Source organism: Lampris incognitus, chromosome 4 (assembly GCF_029633865.1).
Source record: "Lampris incognitus isolate fLamInc1 chromosome 4, fLamInc1.hap2, whole genome shotgun sequence".
NCBI lineage: Eukaryota > Metazoa > Chordata > Actinopteri > Lampriformes > Lampridae > Lampris > Lampris incognitus.
The window spans coordinates 70,354,539-70,375,454 of record NC_079214.1 but is presented as its reverse complement, the minus strand read 5'-3'; the positions used below and the strand labels follow the sequence as shown (position 1 = coordinate 70,375,454).

General features: G+C 45.3%; 1 protein-coding gene across 2 annotated transcripts in view; it reads left to right on the top strand.

Moving 5' to 3' along the window:
* The window catches only part of dennd5a (DENN/MADD domain containing 5A), a 99,455-nt gene that overhangs the window by 71,771 nt on the left and 6,768 nt on the right, over positions 1 to 20,916 (top strand). For both annotated transcript variants that reach the window (XM_056278161.1, XM_056278160.1), the window contains 13 exons: positions 1,009 to 1,243; positions 6,101 to 6,251; positions 6,376 to 6,469; positions 10,424 to 10,555; positions 12,892 to 13,044; positions 13,164 to 13,248; positions 13,401 to 13,485; positions 16,288 to 16,416; positions 16,979 to 17,100; positions 17,209 to 17,354; positions 17,431 to 17,549; positions 18,432 to 18,613; positions 20,316 to 20,398. In XM_056278161.1, the coding sequence (XP_056134136.1) occupies positions 1,009 to 1,243; positions 6,101 to 6,251; positions 6,376 to 6,469; positions 10,424 to 10,555; positions 12,892 to 13,044; positions 13,164 to 13,248; positions 13,401 to 13,485; positions 16,288 to 16,416; positions 16,979 to 17,100; positions 17,209 to 17,354; positions 17,431 to 17,549; positions 18,432 to 18,613; positions 20,316 to 20,398 (1,716 nt within the window). The remainder of the gene's footprint in view (positions 1 to 1,008; positions 1,244 to 6,100; positions 6,252 to 6,375; positions 6,470 to 10,423; positions 10,556 to 12,891; positions 13,045 to 13,163; positions 13,249 to 13,400; positions 13,486 to 16,287; positions 16,417 to 16,978; positions 17,101 to 17,208; positions 17,355 to 17,430; positions 17,550 to 18,431; positions 18,614 to 20,315; positions 20,399 to 20,916) is intronic.

Sequence of the window (20,916 nt, the reverse complement as noted above, 5' to 3'; positions counted from 1 at the left end):
TCAGCCTAATTCATTTTTGCTCACACTTATGACTGTATGATGAAGAACTGGCATGGTTGTGGTGATTAAAGACGTTTGTTCTCGCTATCGCCACTCCCTCTCTTCATTCACGCTCCAGCTTGCTCGACCAACGCTGCTTTCGTCGCTGGCCTCTCTGAGTCAACTGTGCGCGTGCGCGACTCTCACTATGGTTGAGTCAGATCGGGCAGCGGTGGTGTCATAACCAAAACATGATGTATTCCGGTATGAGTCTTGAAAGTAAACGAGAAGTCGATCGTATTTCACAACAGCAAACCGCTCACTGCTGATCTCAGCACAGGAGAACTGGAGGAACACTGGAGGAGCCAAAAGTAATGAAGCTTATTCACCTCATCGCCACGCGGAAGTGCCATACTCTCCCATGTTAAACTCCACTATTTCCAGAGTAGGATTAATCACAGTCACAGCCGGTCAGCAGCTACGATAGAACATGGCTGAGCTATGTTTTCTTTGTTGTTCTACGAATGAAAGTCCATCAGCAGAGCAGCCATTCACCTTGATTCATTTCATCTCATGACAACCGCGGCAGTTAAACACATCTCAAGTCTTTTAATAAGATCTTTGAAACTATGATAGCTGATCTCCGTCATGTCATGTCTTGGTCACTTGCATGCGAGGGTCCGTCAAGGAGGCTGCACGTCCACAGACTGACAGGCAAAACATTTTTAATTGGTAGATTTATTAGCTTGAGTGCTGCATATTAAAAAAAATTTCTCCATATTTCTCATTCAATTGACTTGGGTGCTGCACAGAAGTCTTATAATGGCAGGAAAAACAGTTTTTTCTGTCTGTGCGTGTATTTAACCTTCTCCTGGTAGGAGAAAAAAGGGTTTGTGTCAAGTTCAAACACTAGAGAATGGGAGATATGTTCACCTGGCGAAGACCTGCACTAGAGTGCACTCCTCTAGTTCTTTCTTTCTGTCTGTCATTTTGCTTGTTTGTCATTGGGTTGATTTTGGTCCCTTGCAGGCCTCCTTCCTCTCTGATCAGCCGGAGCCTTACCTGCCGTTCCTGTCCCGGTTCCTGGAGACACAGATGTTTGCTTCTTTCATTGACAGTAAGATCCTCTGCCACGACGATGAGGAGAAGGAGCACACAATGAGGGTGTTTGACACCCGTGTGGACAAGATTCGCATGCTGAATGTCCGCACACCCACTCTGCGCACCTCCATGTACCAGAAATGCACTAATATTGAAGAGTCAGGTAAGTCAGAGGGAAAGATTGTTTTTCCACAGAATTGTCCAGAAATGATAAAGTATAAATGAATCAGATGGTGTTATATTTATCGGAGCAATTGACTACCTTCTAAATCTTCTCACCTCATTGACTGTTTTTGTTTTCAGGCAACCCTCTTAAAAAGCAATTTGAAAAATTCAATTTTGTTGCTCCAAGAGCACATACCTTTGAGCTAGAGAACCACATGGCCTACCTTAGAAATCATTTGTTCTTGTTAAACTTCCTGTGGCCACAAGTCTGAATGTGGTTACAAAGCATAATGTAAACAACTCTTGCAGAATAGTTTCCTTTCGATTTGTACAACAGTCTTTATCTCACAAACACATTGATATAAGGATTGATACAGAACCAAAGCAAATTTGTTCCACCTTTGGTTTGTCCAGATTCCTTTGCAAGATCCTGTAAGCATTGCACACATGTCAATTGGCACTAACCTTGGAGAGCATCAGTCTCTTAATAATAGTGATTATTTGTACAGGTCCCTGATGGTGGCGGTGTGATAACTCAGAGCATAGGGATGAATGGATTAGTAAAAGGTTAAATTTAACACCTCGTTTGTGGCATTGAATGCTTATAACTGAGTCAGGTATCTGCTATCTCGGTCTGACTTACCTGCATTACTATGGCATGATTTCCTGTTTACTGGTAAATGTAGCAATGTACTCACCAGCTACCAACAAAATTACGTGTAAGAAAATCAAGCATACATCTTATATCTATTTTGAGAACTTTGGCTGTTCATGAGCAGCCAAGCACCTGTCATGACCTCCCTCGGTTGTCAAGTCAGCAGTTCTGAGGGAATATTATTTTCCAGCAGTAATGAAGAGACAGACTGTGTGAGTTTAGAATAACGGTGTCATGAGACTAAAATACAACATTGCCAGAATATTTCCTCAGGTTTGGTTAAATTACCTTCAAAATGTTATCCAGCACAGATTAAGACAATTTGACCCTTTATGTAATGTAGTGTTGTTTTTCTTTAGGACTTCCCTGGGCTTGTGCAATGCGACTGCTATATATATATCTCTGATATTTAATTCTTTAGACACTTGAAAACACTAGGAGCAGCCGAAAGTAGTAGTAGTAGACACTTGAAAACACTATCTGAGGCATCCGGGTAGCATAGCGATCTGTTCCATTGTCTACCAACATGAGGAATGCTGGTTCGAATCCCCATGTCCCCACCGGCTTGGTCAGGCGGCCCTACAGACACAATTGACCTTTTGCAAAGTCCTGCCCCCCTTAGTTACTGTTGCTATGCCCTTCAAACATTTCAGAACTATCCAGGAAGTAGCCGGAAAACACCAAAACATGAAGGAAGAAATCAGCGCATTCCCAGAGAAAATAAGTGATGTATTTTGGAGTAATTCATCCTTAATATCATCCTGTATAGGAGCTCAAGCAGGAGTCGTGACAACTTTCTCTTTCGGCTACACAACGTGCACCATTTATTCCTTCCACCATTACAACAACAACAAAAACCCGCGCAGCGGAAGTGCACCACTGTAAACCCGAACCGAGAAAACAGCAGCTGTAAACTAACGTTCCTACTAGCTTAATAAGGGGAATTACACTACCGTTCAAAAGTTTGGGATCACCCAAACAATTTCGTGTTTTCCATGAAAAGTCACACTTATTCACCACCATATGTTGTGAAATGAATAGAAAATAGAGTCAAGACATTGACAAGGTTAGAAATAATGATTTGTATTTGAAATAAGATTTTTTTTACATCAAACTTTGCTTTCGTCAAAGAATCCTCCATTTGCAGCAATTACAGCATTGCAGACCTTTGGCATTCTAGCTGTTAATTTGTTGAGGTAATCTGGAGAAATTGCACCCCACGCTTCCAGAAGCAGCTCCCACAAGTTGGATTGGTTGGATGGGCACTTCTTTGAGCAGATTGAGTTTCTGGAGCATCACATTTGTGGGGTCAATTAAACGCTCAAAATGGCCAGAAAAAGAGAACTTTCATCTGAAACTCGACAGTCTATTCTTGTTCTTAGAAATGAAGGCTATTCCATGTGAGAAATTGCTAAGAAATTGAAGATTTCCTACACCGGTGTGTACTACTCCCTTCAGAGGACAGCACAAACAGGCTCTAACAGGTACTATTTAATGAAGATGCCAGTTGGGGACCTGTGAGGCGTCTGTTTCTCAAACTAGAGACTCTAATGTACTTATCTTCTTGCTCAGTTGTGCAACGCGGCCTCCCACTTCTTTTTCTACTCTGGTTAGAGCCTGTTTGTGCTGTCCTCTGAAGGGAGTAGTACACACCGGTGTAGGAAATCTTCAATTTCTTAGCAATTTCTCGCATGGAATAGCCTTCATTTCTAAGAACAAGAATAGACTGTCAAGTTTCAGATGAAAGTTCTCTTTTTCTGGCCATTTGAGCGTTTAATTGACCCCACAAATGTGATGCTCCAGAAACTCAATCTGCTCAAAGAAGTGCCCATCCAACCAATCCAACTTGTGGGAGCTGCTTCTGGAAGCGTGGGGTGCAATTTCTCCAGATTACCTCAACAAATTAACAGCTAGAATGCCAAAGGTCTGCAATGCTGTAATTGCTGCAAATGGAGGATTCTTTGACGAAAGCAAAGTTTGATGTAAAAAAAATCTTATTTCAAATACAAATCATTATTTCTAACCTTGTCAATGTCTTGACTCTATTTTCTATTCATTTCACAACATATGGTGGTGAATAAGTGTGACTTTTCATGGAAAACACAAAATTGTTTGGGTGATCCCAAACTTTTGAACGGTAGTGTATGTATCCCCATAACCACTACAATCCCGTGAAAGGCAGAAGGGGCTACAGTATGCGGTGGCGGGATACGTTCAGAATATTAAAAGTAAAACTGACTTGCGTGGACTCCGGGCTGCTGGGTGCGACTGTAATTGAGCGTAAAGCTTACCGGTCACAATCAAAGAATAAGAAACCCCATCAACTAATTCTGAAACACATTGTGGACCAATTGTGCTCTTGCACTGTAGGGTAGGTGACATATTTCAGCTATTATTCGTATATTTTTGATAATCCATTATCAACATCACCATATTGTAGTGTTGATTTTGGCCAAGGTTCCCCATAGCGCTCTTTTATCCAGGCTTTTTCGGGGGTACTGTATGGGCTCCTGGGGGTCGCAGGGCGGCCAGGGACATGCCCCGGGGCCGGGGAACCGCCCCATGATTTAAAAAAAAATAAAAAATTTTACCTTCGGACCAAAACCAGTATTTTCAACAAAATAAGGCAAATGAGATGCCCCCGCGGGCGGGATGACTTTTCCAAACGACCGGTCCCCACCTGGAGCTCACAGAGGGGGAGAAACCTTTAAAATAGGCCGGATATGAGGAGGCCAGACTGGCCAGAGACCATCCCAGCCCACCCTCCCCGCGGGTCTTTATGCTCTGAAATGAAAGGTCGAACCTGGCTAACCTGTGACCAGCATAACAAAGTTATGTTAGTGGGCTAGCTAGCATTAGCTGTCATTAAATTAGGTATCTCTGGACACAGACTAAGCTGGTTACATTCATCAGGTACATTAATAATGTTATTTTGTTAGTCAGTAATACATTGATATGTTAATAATGGTAATAATAATTGTGTGGGTAAAAGTAACAGTAATAACACGTTAGCTGTATTAGCTATCAATAACAACTAGTAGCAAGCTTAGCTTGGAGCAGGCAGGTATTTTTGTTGATTTTGGATGGATTAAGCTGGCCATGGGGTCTGCTATACTGCCAAATCTATTGCCCACATTGCACTTCTTGCGTTCTGTGTTTCGGGAAGGGAACGAAAATTACACCCCCTCCAAACTTTTCAGATATCTAGTATCCGATTTGCAGATCCCATAGGCACACCGTTTCATCATTTTGCTGTGCGTTTGAAAGCTTGACGGACCTCCCTCACATAGAAACCGTTGCTAATGTAGGATTGGACAAGCACCGTTCTGGGGCGGTACTTTGCGAAAGGTCAATTGGCGGTGTCTGCGGGTGGGAGGCTGGATGTGGGTATGTGTCCTGGTTGCCGCACTAGCGCTTCCTCTGGTTGGCGCCTGTTCAGGGGGGAGGGGGAACTGGGGGGAATAGCGTGATCCTCCCACGCGCTACGTCCCCCTGGTGAAACTCCTCACTGTCAGGTAAAAAGAAGCGGCTGGCGACTCCAAATGTATCGGAGGAGGCATGTGGTAGTCTGCAGCCCTCTTGATCTTGAGAGAATTTAATTCCACACCACAAGATTTGCTAAATAATTATGATTTGACTATAGATGAGACCTGACTAGACTCTAGACAAGACTAGATTGAGTTGCCTACAGGCTAGAATAGATGAGACTAGACTGTAGACAAGACTGCGACTAACCTTTGTAAAGCCCACTGAGACAGATTTATAATTTGTGATATTGGGCTACAAATAAAATTGACTTGACTTGACCAGACTAAAGAGCAGACTATAGAATAGATAAAACTCGATTGATTAGACTCCAAACTAGACTAGATTATTTTGAGACTGTAAACTAGAACAGATGAAACTAAATTGGACTTGACTACAGACTGGAATATAAACTAGACAAGACTAGACCTAACTAGACTCTGTACAAAAGACCTTGTCTTATCACTGGTGTCATGGCACTCTCACATGTGTAGGAATTGCAGGGTACAAACAGAAGCATTCAGGGAGAACAGACACTAAAAATAAACCCCTCAAAAAGGAAGGCTAACGATGCAGGTGGACAAATAGTTCCTCAGACAAGGGCCCAAAGCAAAATGGGCTGGGGTCTTACCACCCCACTCCGTGCCTCATCACCCCTCCACATCTCCTCCACAGAGAAAGCCATTGAGATGAGGGTGTCAAAGATCGACCATACAGCCCTGCACCCTCACCTACTAGACATGAAGATTGGTCAAGGGCGCTACGAGCAGGGCTTCTTCCCCCGGCTGCAGTCTGATGTTCTGTCCACTGGGCCCACGAGCAACAAGTTACTATTTCACCATTTTTTTTCACACAATATGTTTAGTAATGTAACAGCAGGTGATTATTTCAGCAATAACCCTTGGTGGTGTCCATTTGAGAGCTATCATTGTGTTTTCATGGTGCTGTAGATGGACCAAGAGGAGTGCTCCCGCCCAGTGGAGGAGGAGGGACCGACAGAAGCAGCACGCTGAGCACCTTTATTTAGACAACGACCAGAGAGAGGTTAGAGCGTCCCCACAGAAGTTTAACATACAGCAATATCGTTTTTCATCTGACTGTAGTTGTCATGGCGATATCTTTATTTCCTCTATGTTCTGTTTGGCTTATCATGCTTTAACTGTCTCAACTTTTGTGTGTTTGGAATTCTGTCTCTCTTTGTTTTCTTTTGGATTTTCCTTGCTCTGTCCATGTCTCCTGTCACTCGCACGCACACACTCTCAGCATGTGGAATGTCTGTTTCCGGAGCTGCAGCTCCTGCTGTTTCTTGACTACTACTGGCTGTCTCAGTCCTACAAGCCCTGTCTTAAGTCGGTGACTGTGGATGTGGTATGTGTTGGTAGTTCTTGGTGAAGCCTAAGACCTTGCCTCATGACCACATGACCCCTTTACCCCAGTAGGTCATCACTTCCCTCCTGTTCCACTGGCACTTTATCTGACAATCCATGCCACTTTTAAGATACGCTGAACAGGGTATCTTTTCAATGTCCAAAGGCCAAAATCTGGATATAATATTATTTGGGATCACAATCAGTTAAAATCAGAAACAACCTCACGTAAATCTCCAAATATCATAACAGCAGAGAAATTAAGTGTAAACGCTGCTTAGATACAGTGGAAAGACAATGTAGGATTATTGTGGATAATTAGGCTGCGTTCAGTATCCTGTATTAGAATACTGCATACTGCACACTACATACTCAATAAGCATGCACTTCATACTGTATATTCAGGTAACAATTAAACCTAAAATGTTCAAACTGTTATCTGAATGACCCACTTGCAAAGATCCAGGCATTGCTAACTATGCATCATGAAGCTGTATCAATGGCATGTAGCATAAGCAAGGCTGTTTGTTTCCGTAGATTTGTCTGAGGGGTGAATATTATCAGTGAGTTAACTGGCTATGTATCTTTCTAACTTAAAATTGTCATTTGATCCAAACAGCTCTGTGAAATTACATTAAACTCAAATTGTCACACAGTTAGATTTTAGGAACAGTTTATGGTTTTATTTTTAAAGATGTTTGGAAAAGACAGTTTTGTTAAAATGACTGAAATATATATATTATTTGAAATGCCATGCTCATTTTATGTCACAGTTTATATGAGTAGTGTGCAGATAAGAACACAACCTTGGTCATTGTGACTGATGGTGTAAAATAAGTCAAGTCAGGTTTATTTGTATAGCCCATAATAATATTAATTATCACAAATTACAAATTTGCCTCAGTGGGCTTTACAGCAATACATCATATCCTTAGACCCTCGCATCGGATAAGGAACAACTCCCTCGGAAAAAAACCCCAACCCTATAACAGGAAGGAAAAAATGGGAAGAAACCTCAAGGAGAGCAACAGAGGAGGGGTCTCTCTCCCCAAGACAGACAGATGTGCAATGGATGTTGTGTGTACACAATTTACAGAATACAACATTGAAAGAGGATAACAGAATTATAATGGAATTATAAAATATATGAAGAATATGATGAGGAGGATGCCAAGCAAGTGTCCAGATGCCACCAGAACAAATCTGAGTCATGCGACCACCAGCACTATGTAGACCTGACAGGAGGACAGACTACACATGCACACAGGGGAGACTCACATCACACCATTCACATACAAGAGACAAGAAAAAAACATTAGTCACACATCTGAGTGAGAAAAGGATATAACATTGAAACAGGGTATGGATTTATAAGATGTATGGATTTAAAGGACTGAACAGACTGTGATTGTCTGACAGCAGCAGGCAGGTTATTCCACAAGAATGGGTCCTGATAGGGAAAGGCCCTGCCATCAGCTGACTTCTTTTTAACTTTGGGTACACACAGGAGCCCTGTATTTTGAGAATAGAGAGCTCAAGATGGAATGTAAGGTTTAAGGAGATCAGACAAGTATGATGGGGCAAGCCCCTTTAGGATTTCAACAGAAGCACCTTGAAGTATGATCTAACAAGGATAGGAAGCCAATGAAGGGAGGCAAAAATTGGTGTAATCTAGTCAAATGTTCTAGTTTTAGTTAGGATTCTAGCTGCAGTATTTTGAACCATCTGAAGACTTTTAGTACTAGCATATGGCAGACCTGAAAACAGAACATTACAGTACTCAAGTCTGGAGGAAACCAATGCATGTATTAGAGTCTGCATCAGCCATGGACAGAAAAGACCAAAATTTAGGTATGTAAGTGAAAAAAAAGGCAGTCTTGGTGATTTTTTTTATGTGCTTAAAGGAAAGGCTGGGATCAAATGTTACACCAAGATTTTTGGCTGCCACACTTTGTGAAATCACAGAGTTATCGATTGTAACTGACTTAATCAGATTGGTGTCTATGCAGGGCCAATGACCAGCCTCTCAGTTTTATCCGAATTTAAAAGCAAGAAATTTAGTGACATCCAATTTTTAACAGCAGCCAAGCAGGCCTCTAAATTAGTAATTTGAGTATGATCATCAGCCCTTATAGGCACATACAGCTGAGTATCATCTGCATAGCAATGGAAATTTATTCTGTGAAAGCGTATAATTTGGCCAAGAGGTGAAATATAAAGAGAGAAAGCTAGAGGGCCAAGAACCGAGCCCTGAGGTACACCATATTTAATGTCAGAGAATTTCGATGTAATATTATAGCAGGCACAATGTGTTCTTCCAGATAAGTTGGACTTAAACCAAGAGAGAGCTAAGTCAGATACCAAAATTAAAATTTATTCTGTTTAATAGTATACAATGACCAGTGGTGTCAAAGGCTGCACTGAGGTTCAGTAGTAGAAGCACAGAGGTGGAATCAGAGTTTATAGCTAGTAGAAAATCATTCAACACTCTGTCAGAGCAGGTTTAGTGGAGTGACAGTCCCTGAAAGCCAATTGAAAAGGTTCATATAGATAGTTTTCTTCTATATGGATCGAAAGTAGTTGATACACAACTCCATCTAGTACCCTAGAAAAGAATGGAAGATGAGATTTGGGCGGCACAGTGGTTAGCACGGTCTCCTCACAGCAAGAAGGTCCTGGGTTCAAACCCCAGGGTTGTCCAACCTTGGGGGTCGTCCTCTGTGTGGAGTTTGCATGTTCTCCCCATGTCTGTGGGTTTCCTCTGGGTGCTCTGGTTTCCTTCCACAGTCCAAAGACATGTAGGTCAGGTGAATCGGCCATTCTAAAATGTCCCTAGGTGTGAATGTGTCTTGGCCCTGTGATGGACTGGCAGCCTGTCCAAGGTGTTTCCCCACCTGCCACCCAATAACTGCTGGGATAGGCTCCAGTATCCCTTGATTCTAATTAGGATAAGCGGTTTGGATAATGGATGGATGGATGGAAGATGAGAGACTGGTCGATAGTTATTAAGAGACCCTGGATTGAGGTGCGGTTTCTTAAGTAGAGGTTTGACCACAGCTGTCTTAAAACTGCTGCTGGGAACAGTGCCAGTAGTAAGTGATAAATTAACAATGTCTAGCACTGTAGGTCCCAGGAAAGGCCAGAGGTCTTTAAAAAGTTTTGCTGGTAAAGGGTCAAGTGGGCAAGTAGTTCGTTTCGAAGCTGACACGAGCTTAGTCAAAGTATCAAGATAGTCAGTGATTCCTTAGTGACTCATTATATAGATATGAATTTGGTAAGACAGGATCTGCAGGAGTAGCTAGAGTTGAAGAATTTCGTTTATGATCTCATCAACCTTACATAGAAAAATATTCTCAATTTCATGGCAGTACATAAAAGATACAACAAAGTGTTCAAAGGTTATTAAAAAAAACCCACTGAGATCACTTCTGTTTATACTCTGACGTGACACCAATCCCTGCGGTTAGCCTCGTCCATTGTATGTGCTCAGTGTTGTAGCTGCCCTCAGATAGTGTTGTGAACCCATGTAGGGGCTGATTATTTCATCAGTTTTGCTGCCTGTGTTTCTGCTAGGATTTCTCATCTTAGTTCATTTACTAACATTTACTACATTATCTTTTTGTGGAATCAGAAGTACATCCAGGAGGCCAGAAACCTGGGCACGACTATCAGGCAGCCCAAGCTGTCCAACCTCTCACCTTCCGTCATCGCTCAGACCAACTGGAAATTTGTTGAAGGGTTGCTGAAGGAGTGCAGGAACAAGGTTTGTGTAGAGCCATCTTCTCCATGTCTGCACGTTCGTAGTTTCACTCCATGTTTTAATGATCTCTAATTAAATATTGATCACAATTTCAAGACCTGAATTTAAATGACATTTACAGTGCCTTGCAAAAGTATTCAACCCCCTTGACAATCATCAGTAATTTCTGGATTATAAAAGATACTTAGACATTGGTTCCTGAACAGTATTATTTTTGTGAACCCATAAGTTCTAACAGCATGTTCCCAAAGCCAAAATAAGTTGTGTCGCTGACTTTTTATTAATAAATTAAAAACTAAGATCTAGTGCTTGCATAAGTATTCAACCCCTTGTGCTCTGAAAGCTCCAAGTTTACACAAATAACAAATTATTCCTAAAACAAACTCAGGTAAACACAATTGGACATTATTAGTGTGCAGCTGTGAGATGTTAAAGTAACAGTCTCGTTTATGGGTATAAAAGCACTCTGTGTAAAGTTAATTAACCGGGCGTGAACTCCATCAGAAAATGAAGACAAAGCAGCGTAATACTGAAGTAAGAGACAAAGTGATTAAAATGCAGAAGTCAGGAAAGGGACACAAAACAAAATCTTGAGTGTTTGGATGTCCCATGGAACACTGTTGGATCCATGGTCAGAAAGTGGAAGCTGTATCACATCACCCAGATGCTTTGTAGGACAGGCCATCCCTCAAAACTAAGTGTCTGAACAAGACGTGGGCTGGTGAGGAAAGCCACACATGATCTTGCAGTCACTCTGAAGGAGTTCTAGAGGTCAGTGGCTGAAACTGGAGTAAATGTACATGAGTCAGCCATATCACGGGCTCGCCATAAATCTGGCCTGTATGGGAGGGTGTCAAGAAAAAAGCCGTTGCTCAAAACTATACATATAAAAGCATGCTTGGAGTTTGCTACCAAGCATGAGAGAGACCCAGGTAGGATGTGGGTACAGGTTTTGTGGTCAGATGAGACGAAAGTTGAGCTTCTTGGCCAAAAGTCAAAGCGTTATGTGTGGTGCAAACCTAACACTGCTCATGCCCTAACACCCCCCCCCCCCCCAGTGAAACATGGGGGGAGCATAATGCTATGGGGTTGCTTTTCATCTGCAGACACTGGGAACCTTGTTCAAATTGAAGGACGAATGGATGAAGCTAAATACAGGAAATATTGGAAGAAAAAAAAAAACTGAAGCTTGGGGGAAGGTTCACCCTCCAGCAGGACAGTGATCCTAAGCATAAGGCTAAAGCAACAATGGCATGGCTCAGCAAAAAAAAGATGAACGTTTTGGAGTGGCCAACTCAAAGTCAGGACCTCAACCCCATTGAAAATCTGTGGCACAGACTGAAAATCGCAGTCTAGAGGTGCCATCCCACCAACCTGCAAGACCTGTACAAATTCTGCCGGGAAGAATGGGCAAAAATGACCCCAGAAGAATGTGCAAAGCTTGTACATATTTACTGCAGCAAAAGGGTACGCTACAAAGTATTGATATGTGGGGGTTGAATACTTATGCAAGCACTATATTTTAGTTTTTAATTTATTCATAAAAAGTCAGCGACACAACTTATTTTGGCTTTGGGAACATGCTGTTAGAGCTTATGGGTTCACAACAGTAATATTGTTCAGGAACAGATGTGTGAGTATCTTTTATAATCCAGAAATTAGTGATGACTGTCAAGGGGGTTGAATACTTTTGCAAGAAACTGTAGCTGTTAGACATCAGATGGTCTTATGCGGAGCAACTTGAAGCTTAAACTCTGTGGTCACCAGAATAAATAGTAACCAACAGAGTATTGCAAGGGGGCATGTCATCAGGACCATATTCCTGTGATCATATGTAAAGACTACTAGAAATGTTAAGAAGCGTTAAGGAGGGGCGTCCGGGTACCGTAGTGGTCTATTCTGTTGCCTACCAACACAGGGATCACCAGTTTGAATCCCCATGTTACCTCCGGCTTGGTCGGGCGTCTCTACAGACACAATTGGCAGTGTCTGCTGGTGGGAAGCTGGATGTTAGTATGTGTCCTGGTTGCTGCACTAGCGCCTGCTCTGGTCAGTTGAAGTGCCTGTTCTGGGGGAGGGGGAACTGGGGGGAATAGTGTGATCCTCCCACATGCTACATCCCCCTGGTGAAACTCCTCACTGTCAGGTGAAAAGAAGCAGCTGGCGACGCCACATGTGTCGGAGGAGGTTGGAGAGAAAAAGGGGGAACCCCCCCCCCCCAAAAAAAAGAAGCATTAAGGAGAAAGACGGAATGAATTATTTGTCATCTGTTTATCTATTAAATGTTTGTGTCTGTGTACATGTGATCACATACTTGTGTGCACACGTTCCCCTTACAGACCAAGCGCATGCTGGTGGAGAAGATGGGTCGGGAGGCGGTGGAGCTGGGCCACGGGGAGGTCAGTATCACAGGTGTGGAGGAGAACACGCTCATTGCCAGCCTCTGTGACCTCCTGGAGAGAATCTGGAGCCATGGGCTGCAGGTCAAACAGGTCAGCAAAGAAAAAAGACATCTTCACTTCAGACACACTAACAGAACATTGCTGATAGGCTCTCATCAGCACTACCAGGGGCAGCCCTAATTAGATCTGATGTGTATTTGCTCTCTCAGGGTAAATCTGCCTTATGGTCCCACCTGCTCCACTACCAAGAAGGCAAGGAGAAGAAGGATGCAACACCAGGCTTGGGACCTCCAGGTAACCGCTGGAAACTGCTCTAGTTACTGGGAATATACAGCGGCAGATTAATGCTTCTTGCCTGTCCGAACAGTGTAGTGAAGTTTAGAAAGTTGTGTGGTGACCATGTGAATATGTCACGCCCTAAACCGTAGCCTGTCTCCTCACCTCAGGTTTCATTCATGACTCTGAGAGACGCAAATCGGATGGTGGCGCTGCAATGCCCCCTCTTAAAGTCTCTCTGATCCAGGACATGAGGTAATGCTTGCATTTAATTTGGTCAACTATGTGTACGCCTACTTCAGGAACACATCACCAGTCCTCTGTCTCAATATTTACTTTGAAGGCCGTACTGAGAGCAAAGCAACTTTGACTCATACTGCCCCCTTTTGGCAGATCAATGAATAATAACCTTGTATGAGTGCTGTGTGCTTTAGCTGTGCAGTGGTACTATCCTAGCCCAGAGAATAGTAATGATAACAATAATAACAATAATACTAATCATGACATTTATATAGCGCTTCTCTACACACCCAGGAATGTGTGTTGCTTCTGAATAAAATATCAGGAATCCGGAACAATTTATTGTCATGTCTTACATGTACTTGCATCCACAAAGAAACAAAATGTTGTTTCTCCAAGCCCACAGCAGTGCAACACAAAAAAACACACATCCAAAATTTCCCAAAAACACCACCAAAAACACACAAAAACAGAGAACAAAGCAACACAAACAGTCAACAACACAGTCCACCCAGTGCAGCGCAATCCAAAAAAAAAATCACCGTCCAGAGAACCGACGCCAGCCAGGAGGACTGTCGGAACCACCGGTCCGCATGGGCTAGCAGTTAGCTTAGCCTTCCCCGCTGCCGCGTCCTGCCAGACCGCCCTCGGTGTTCCCTCCCCAGGCACAGCTCTAGCAGGGCCGTGGTCTCTGGGCCCATCGGATAACGCAGACCAGGCTCCCTCAGTCGATCCAACGTCAGCTCCCCCAGCCAGACACCCTCGACACACCTTCCCCGGACTCCACATGACGATGCAGACAAAAACACTGCACAGTCGACGCTAGGTTAGGCCGCCGCCAGACCGCCTCAGCGTTTTGTCTCAGGTACAGCTCCGGACAGGACCCTACAGCTCCGAAAGGGATCGTAAGCCCTCTCAGCCGATCCAGCGCCAGCTCTCCGAGCCATTAAACGAAGAAAATTGACGAACAGAAGAAAAAAAAACTTCGCACGAAGACACAAACTTAGACGTGGACAAGGATACTGCATAGTCGGCACTGGGTGAGGCCGCCGCTGATGCGAGCTCACGCCGCCCAGTGTGGCTGAAAGTGTGATATGTACAGAAAGTCTGGTACTCTCACACCATTATAGTCTGTACAACACTAACACAAGTATTACAAGGTGTTATCTCGAAATGCTGTGGCTGAAAATATTTTAACCATGTTTTTGTCTGGTAGGTGTTGCTTCTTCTACCTAGTGTGGGTCTATTTGTTCATTTGATGTGTGTCATATGAGTGATACATGAAGGGTGTGTACAACAGGCTTGCAACACAACCCAGCAGATGTGTTGTGTTGTAAGCCTGCCATATGTGGTTGCGTTCCTGCATGCTTGGATACGCAGCAGTTGTGTACTGGCAGCCTCAGTCGGTTATCTGGTCTGCCGTGTCCAGTGTAGCGCTCAGTCCTGTGAAATGCCGTTCCTCGTGCCGAGTGGAGGAGGTGCAGAGTGGAGGAGGTGCGGAGTGAAGCTGTGTGTCAGCATGTTACTTCCAGCCTAGTTACCAGACCTCTCGTCGCACCGGCTGAGACCCGGGGAGGGGCGAGCTCAGGGCGGTGTCACTCAGCTGCACCGTGTGCCGCGGCACCGCCGCCCTGCTGCCGCTCATGAGACGAACCCTCACACTGGACCAGCCGTGGCCACTGCTGGCTGGATCAGCCAGCGAGGTGTCTGGAGTATTCACAGATAACTAAGAGAATAGTGGTTTATACTGGAAATGTAGGAGTTGATTCTAAATTAAAGACAAAGACTGTAATTTGCCTCATCAGTCTGTTACGCTCTGGAGGTGGTTAATGGACACCGACTGTGTTTGTGTTGGGTGGAGGATGCAGCAGTTTGTGTGGTTGATTTTGTTTTTCTCCTTTGCTATGGAGCGAGAGAGTGAGTTGTAGAAAGTGGGTCAGTTCATGCGAGTGACTGTATGGGGGGTTAAGACTAGAGATGGGGGTATGGAGGGTTAAGACTAGAGACGGGGGTATGGAGGGTTAGGACTAGAGACGGGGGGTATGGAGGGTTAGGACTAGATACGGGTATGGAGGGTTAAGACGAGAGACGGGGGTGGGGGGTTAAGGCTAGAGACAGGTGTGGAGCGTTAAGACTAGAGACGGGGGTGGGGGGTTAGGACTAGAGATGGGGGTATGGAGGGTTAAGACTAGAGACGGGGGTATGGAGGGTTAGGACTAGAGACGGGGGGTATGGAGGGTTAGGACTAGAGACGGGGGGTATGGAGGGTTAGGACTAGATACGGGTATGGAGGGTTAAGACGAGAGACGGGGGTGGGGGGTTAAGGCTAGAGACGGGTGTGGAGCGTTAAGACTAGAGACGGGGGTGGGGGGTTAGGACTAGAGATGGGGGTATGGAGGGTTAAGACTAGAGATGGGGTTGGGGGGTTAGGACTAGAGACGGGGGGGGTATGGAGGGTTGGGTGTAAGGGGAGACCTTTGGAGCGCTCAGGGTTCAGACGTTGTTTATGGCGCAGGTGAAGTGGAAGGGAATGTGTCTGGACACGGGAGGCATGATAGTGGCTCGGAGTGATGACAGGCGGCCGCCTAACACGCTGGGGAGTCTGGGTATAGTCTGGGTCTAGTGCTGCTGTGGACTCATGGGCCACTCTGCGAATACCAGAGCTGTGTCTGGCTGGAGCAGCGACTCCTGTCATGTTGCTTTATAAGGATCCCATAACTGATTTCCATTACGACCGGGTTTTTGTAAGGTCTTATGGTTTTGTAAGGTGTTATGGTTGAGAACCCCTGACCCCCTGTCCTGCCCATTCACCCACAGGCACATCCAGAACATAAGTGAGATCAAGACCGATGTGGGCAAAGCCAGAGCCTGGGTGCGCCTCTCCATGGAGAAAAAACTGCTGTCCAGACACCTGAAGCAGCTGCTGTCGGACCACGAGCTTACAAAGTGAGTCAGGCGGCAGTGTGCCAGAGGGCGGTGCTTCTGTCCATCACTCTGTCCATCACGCTGTCCATCACGCTGTCTATCACTGTCCATCACTCTGTCCATCACTCTGTCCATCACTCTGTCCCTCAGATTGTACAGAAATGTGAGCCTTTCCTGCCAGCTTCTCTCTGTGTAGGGATTTGTCCACGCTTGTGGAGGAATGTGTGTCAGGCAGTGTTAGCCTGATGTGTGCGACCCCTCCATCACTACTGTGTTCACTCTTCTGAGATGCGAAGCCTCGTCCTATGGGAGGCGGCTCATGAATTATCCACAGCGTTGTGCATTATGGATGAGTCATGAACTGGGTCAAGCTCCGGAGCAGTCTCTGTTTTCACTCCCTCCCGGTGTCAGCTGTTCTCCCTTGCACATAACTACCAGTTATGATTGTGTGTGTACGTAATAGTTTTTCTGTCAGCTATCACCCCCATGTCATTCAGAATAGTGTTGGTCCATCGCACAAGTTACCACTTGACAGTATCCCAGTGTGTGAGTTAAACCTTCTGTTTTGTTTTTATTGTGTTAGAAAACTGTACAAGCGCTACGCTTTCCTGCGCTGTGATGACGAGAAGGAGCAGTTCCTGTATCACCTTCTGTCCTTCAACGCTGTGGACTACTTCTGTTTCACCAATGTCTTCACCACCATCAGTAAGTCTGCAGTACTGCCCTCCGTCTGGCGAGGTCTTCTGTACAGCACATGTCAGCGTCCGAACGATGCTGTGTGATTCCAGTTGTCGGTTGTCTCTCCATCCCTAGTGATCCCCTACCATGTGGTCGTGGTCTCCAGTAAGAAACTGGGAGGATCCATGTTTACCTCCAACCCCTGGGTGTGTGTTTCTGGGGAGCTGGCTGAGACGGGAGTGCTCCAGGTCCCGAGGAACACTCTAGAGATCACCTTTGAGGTGGGACTCGTGTCTGGTGTAGTGTGATGTGGGTCATTCCAGGTAGACAGTTGAACGTCTGTGTTCTGTGTCTCAGTGTCAGAACCTCGGCAAGCTGACCACAGTGCAGATGGGTCATGATAACACCGGCCTCTACGCCAAGTGGCTGGTGGAGTGTGTCGTCGTCCGGAACGAGATCACAGGTCACACCTACAGGTGCGTGTGAGTCAGTCTGATGGCAGGAAGCTGTGTTCTTCTTCATGTACCTTCTGACTTACAGGACGTCAAAATCACTGACACAGAGCGCAGTGCCAGATACTGATGAAGGACCGCTTCTCTTCGGCTTTGGAGATGAAAACCCTCGTGAACCAGACCAGGAGGGCACACGAGGACACCTTCGTGTTCCCTTACAGTTTTTTCTCACATTGTTGTGTGCTCATTGAACAACACTTTAGTCATCCTTTTGATTAACAAATGAACATGGTGGTTTCTATTTGTTGATTAAAAACAAACGACATGGCCTGCCTGAACACCATCTGATCAGAGACCTGCTTCAGATCACACAGGAAGTCACATGTCGTTGGCATGTGACTTCCTCCTGAAAATAAGGTCGCGTACAAATATTTTTCGGCATACTTTTCATCAACTAAATTAACACTAATTAACATTAGCTAGGGGCGTCTGGGTCAGTTGGCCGTGTCTGCGGGTGGGAAGCAAGATGTGGGTATGTGTCCTGGTCACTGTACTAGCGCCTCCTCTGGTCAGTTGGGGCGCCTGTTCGGGGGGCGGACTGGGGGGGAATAGCGTGATCCTCCCACGTGATATGTCCCCCTGGGGAAACTCCTCACTGTCAGGTGAAAAGAAGCGGCTGGTGACTCCACATGTATGGGAGGAGGCATGTGGTAGTCTGCAACCCTCCCCAGATCAGCAGAGGGGGTGGAGCAGAGACCGGGACGGCTCAGAAGAGTGGGGTAATTGGCCGGATACAATTTGGGGAGAAAAAAAAAAGCATGGGCTAAATGAAATTGTGCAGGCAGCCCAGCAGGACGTGTCCGTCTTCTTGGCGGGGGTTCTGTTTGACTGGTGTGTGTGGGGCAGGTTCCCGTGTGGCCGCTGGCTGGGGAAGGGCGTGGATGACGGCAGTCTGGAGAGGATCCTGGTGGGAGAGCTGGTGACCCCCAGCACAGAGAATGATGACCGGATGTGCCGCACACCCCCGATGCAGCAGTCGCCAGGGATGATGAGGAGGTTCGTTACCATCTCGCCCAACAGCAAACTAAGTAAGCAACTCGCCAACCATGCCGCCCGAAAACCTCACCTACACTGATCTCACAGAACATTCTGGTATTTTCTGGCTCACTTAGAATGGTTTGTTGCCGAGCAGGTCATCATTTGAGTGTAGAAGAAAAATATACACATTGTGTGACTTGAAATAAGCTTTCTCATCTTCCGTGGGACCAGCGGGGTTTGTGGTGATTAGCTAAGTAGTGAGCCACTGAATCCACAGTCAAACCCATGTCTTCACTGATGTCCTGGCTGTTGTACTGGCACCTTCGCTGGGTGTTATATTTACAGTAATGTACCGTTATAGGTAATGATAATGTCATATTCACACTAAGGGTGTTCTGCAAAGACAAAATACTGAAGCCCAAGAAGTCTAAAAGGTGGGATCATCATGAATCACTGAGGAGTCCCGTGTACCGTGATGAAGATTAGTCCAGTTTACATGTGTGGTATGAAGGCAGCGCTGTGGTTATGACGTTATGTAGCTAATTAATTATTAACCTGTGCTCACACCGAAACATACATGCAGGCAACACAAGCAGCCAGGAGTCATTCATTTTCAATGAGAGCTGGTGAGAGGAGCAGCCGTTACCATGGTAGCAGCCAGCACCTAAAGCAGCGATTCGAAGTTGAACTGGGGTTAACTTTATGCAAATTAGCAATGATGCACTGAAACGGCCACCAGCTTCAGACGGGGGTTTCTTCACACTGTGACATGTCGCTGTGGTGTCATAAGAGATGCAGCACAGCTGCACAGCAGCGTAGCGCTGCAGGTGAACCGGTGGTTAGAAATACAGACCAGGCAGCCTGCAGGGGGACATGGAAAGTTGGTAGTGTGGTTGTGCTCATCAGGCCAGAGAAAAACGTGCATGATCAATGCACCTTTCTTCCAGTGGCTGTGTTTTAATGTCAGATATAAAATTGATGCTGCAGGGGGCGTCCGGGTGGTGTGGTGGTCTATTCTGTTGCCTACCAACACGGGGATCACTAGTTCGAATCCCCGTGTTACCTCCGGCTTGGTCAGGCATCCCTACAGACACAATTGGCAGTGTCTGCTGGTGGGAAGCTGGATGTGGGTAAGTGTCCTGGCTGCTGTACTAGCACCTCCTCTGGTCAGTTGGGGTGCCTGTTCAGGGGATAGGGGGAACTGGGGTAATAGCGTGATTCTCCCATGCACTATGTCCCCCTGGTGAATCTCCTTACTGTCAGGTGAAAAGAAGCGGCTGGCAACTCCACATGTATCAGAGGAGACATGTGATAGTCTGCAGCCCTCCCCTGATCGGCAGAGGGGGTGGAGCAGCGACTGGGGCGGCTCAGAAAATAGGGTAATTGGGGTACAATTAGGGGGGAAAAGAAAGGAAAAAAGCCAAAAAAAGGAAAACGAAAAGCAATATAGACTTAGGTAGTTTGCAGGGGAAACATGGAAAGTTAATGGGATCATGCTCATCAGGCCAGACGTGTTTTCATGAGGAAAACATGCACAATCAATGCACCTTTCTTCCACCGGTTGTGGTTTAAGGTCAGATATAAAACTGATGCTGCAGGTCTGAAGAGAATGCCAGCTTTTTAAATAAAAAACTTGTTCCATGTCAGCAGAGTACATGCCATATGGGTTAAAGTTCACAATCCTGCTAGATTTTGCTTCCCTACGTCTCTTGTGTTTACTCACAGAGTTTCTTTTTCCCTCCGATTGTCTAGAGCTAAACACAGGTCAGATCCAGGAAGGAGTTGGAGAGGCCATCAACGGGATTGTGAAGCACTTCCACAGGCCAGAGAAAGAGGTGAGCAGCACAGCAGACAGGTCCTGACTTGTACTTGTATTGTTCAGCTCAGTCAACAACAAGCTGCTGTCTCCTGCGGTGGCTTCTACATCCTGTAGCAACAATGGTTTGTGGAATATGATTCTGTAGCCTGACTTCTGTTAAAGGCTGTCACTGGCCAGTAGCTGGAAGATGAATTTGTTCTTTATATTTAATAATATGTAATAATATTGTTCAGCTTCTTGGCTAAATGTTCTCTGTGGTGACAACATGTCAGGCAGTGACAACTGGAAGATGAATCTTTACAACCAGGGTCGTGTCTGAAAGTGTAGACTTGAAACTTTAGACTTATCAAGTCCTGGATTATTACATATGCAAACCAGATTTAGTCAGTGTACAGGAAAAAGGCCTTCAAGAAGACTTTTATTGGACAAAAATCTTTCAGTGGTTTCATGATTGTGTTTAATTTTTTGAAAATTTCAGTTACTCTTTCGAACCTCCTTGGCTGTTGCTAACAGGAAGTGACATTTCATTCTACT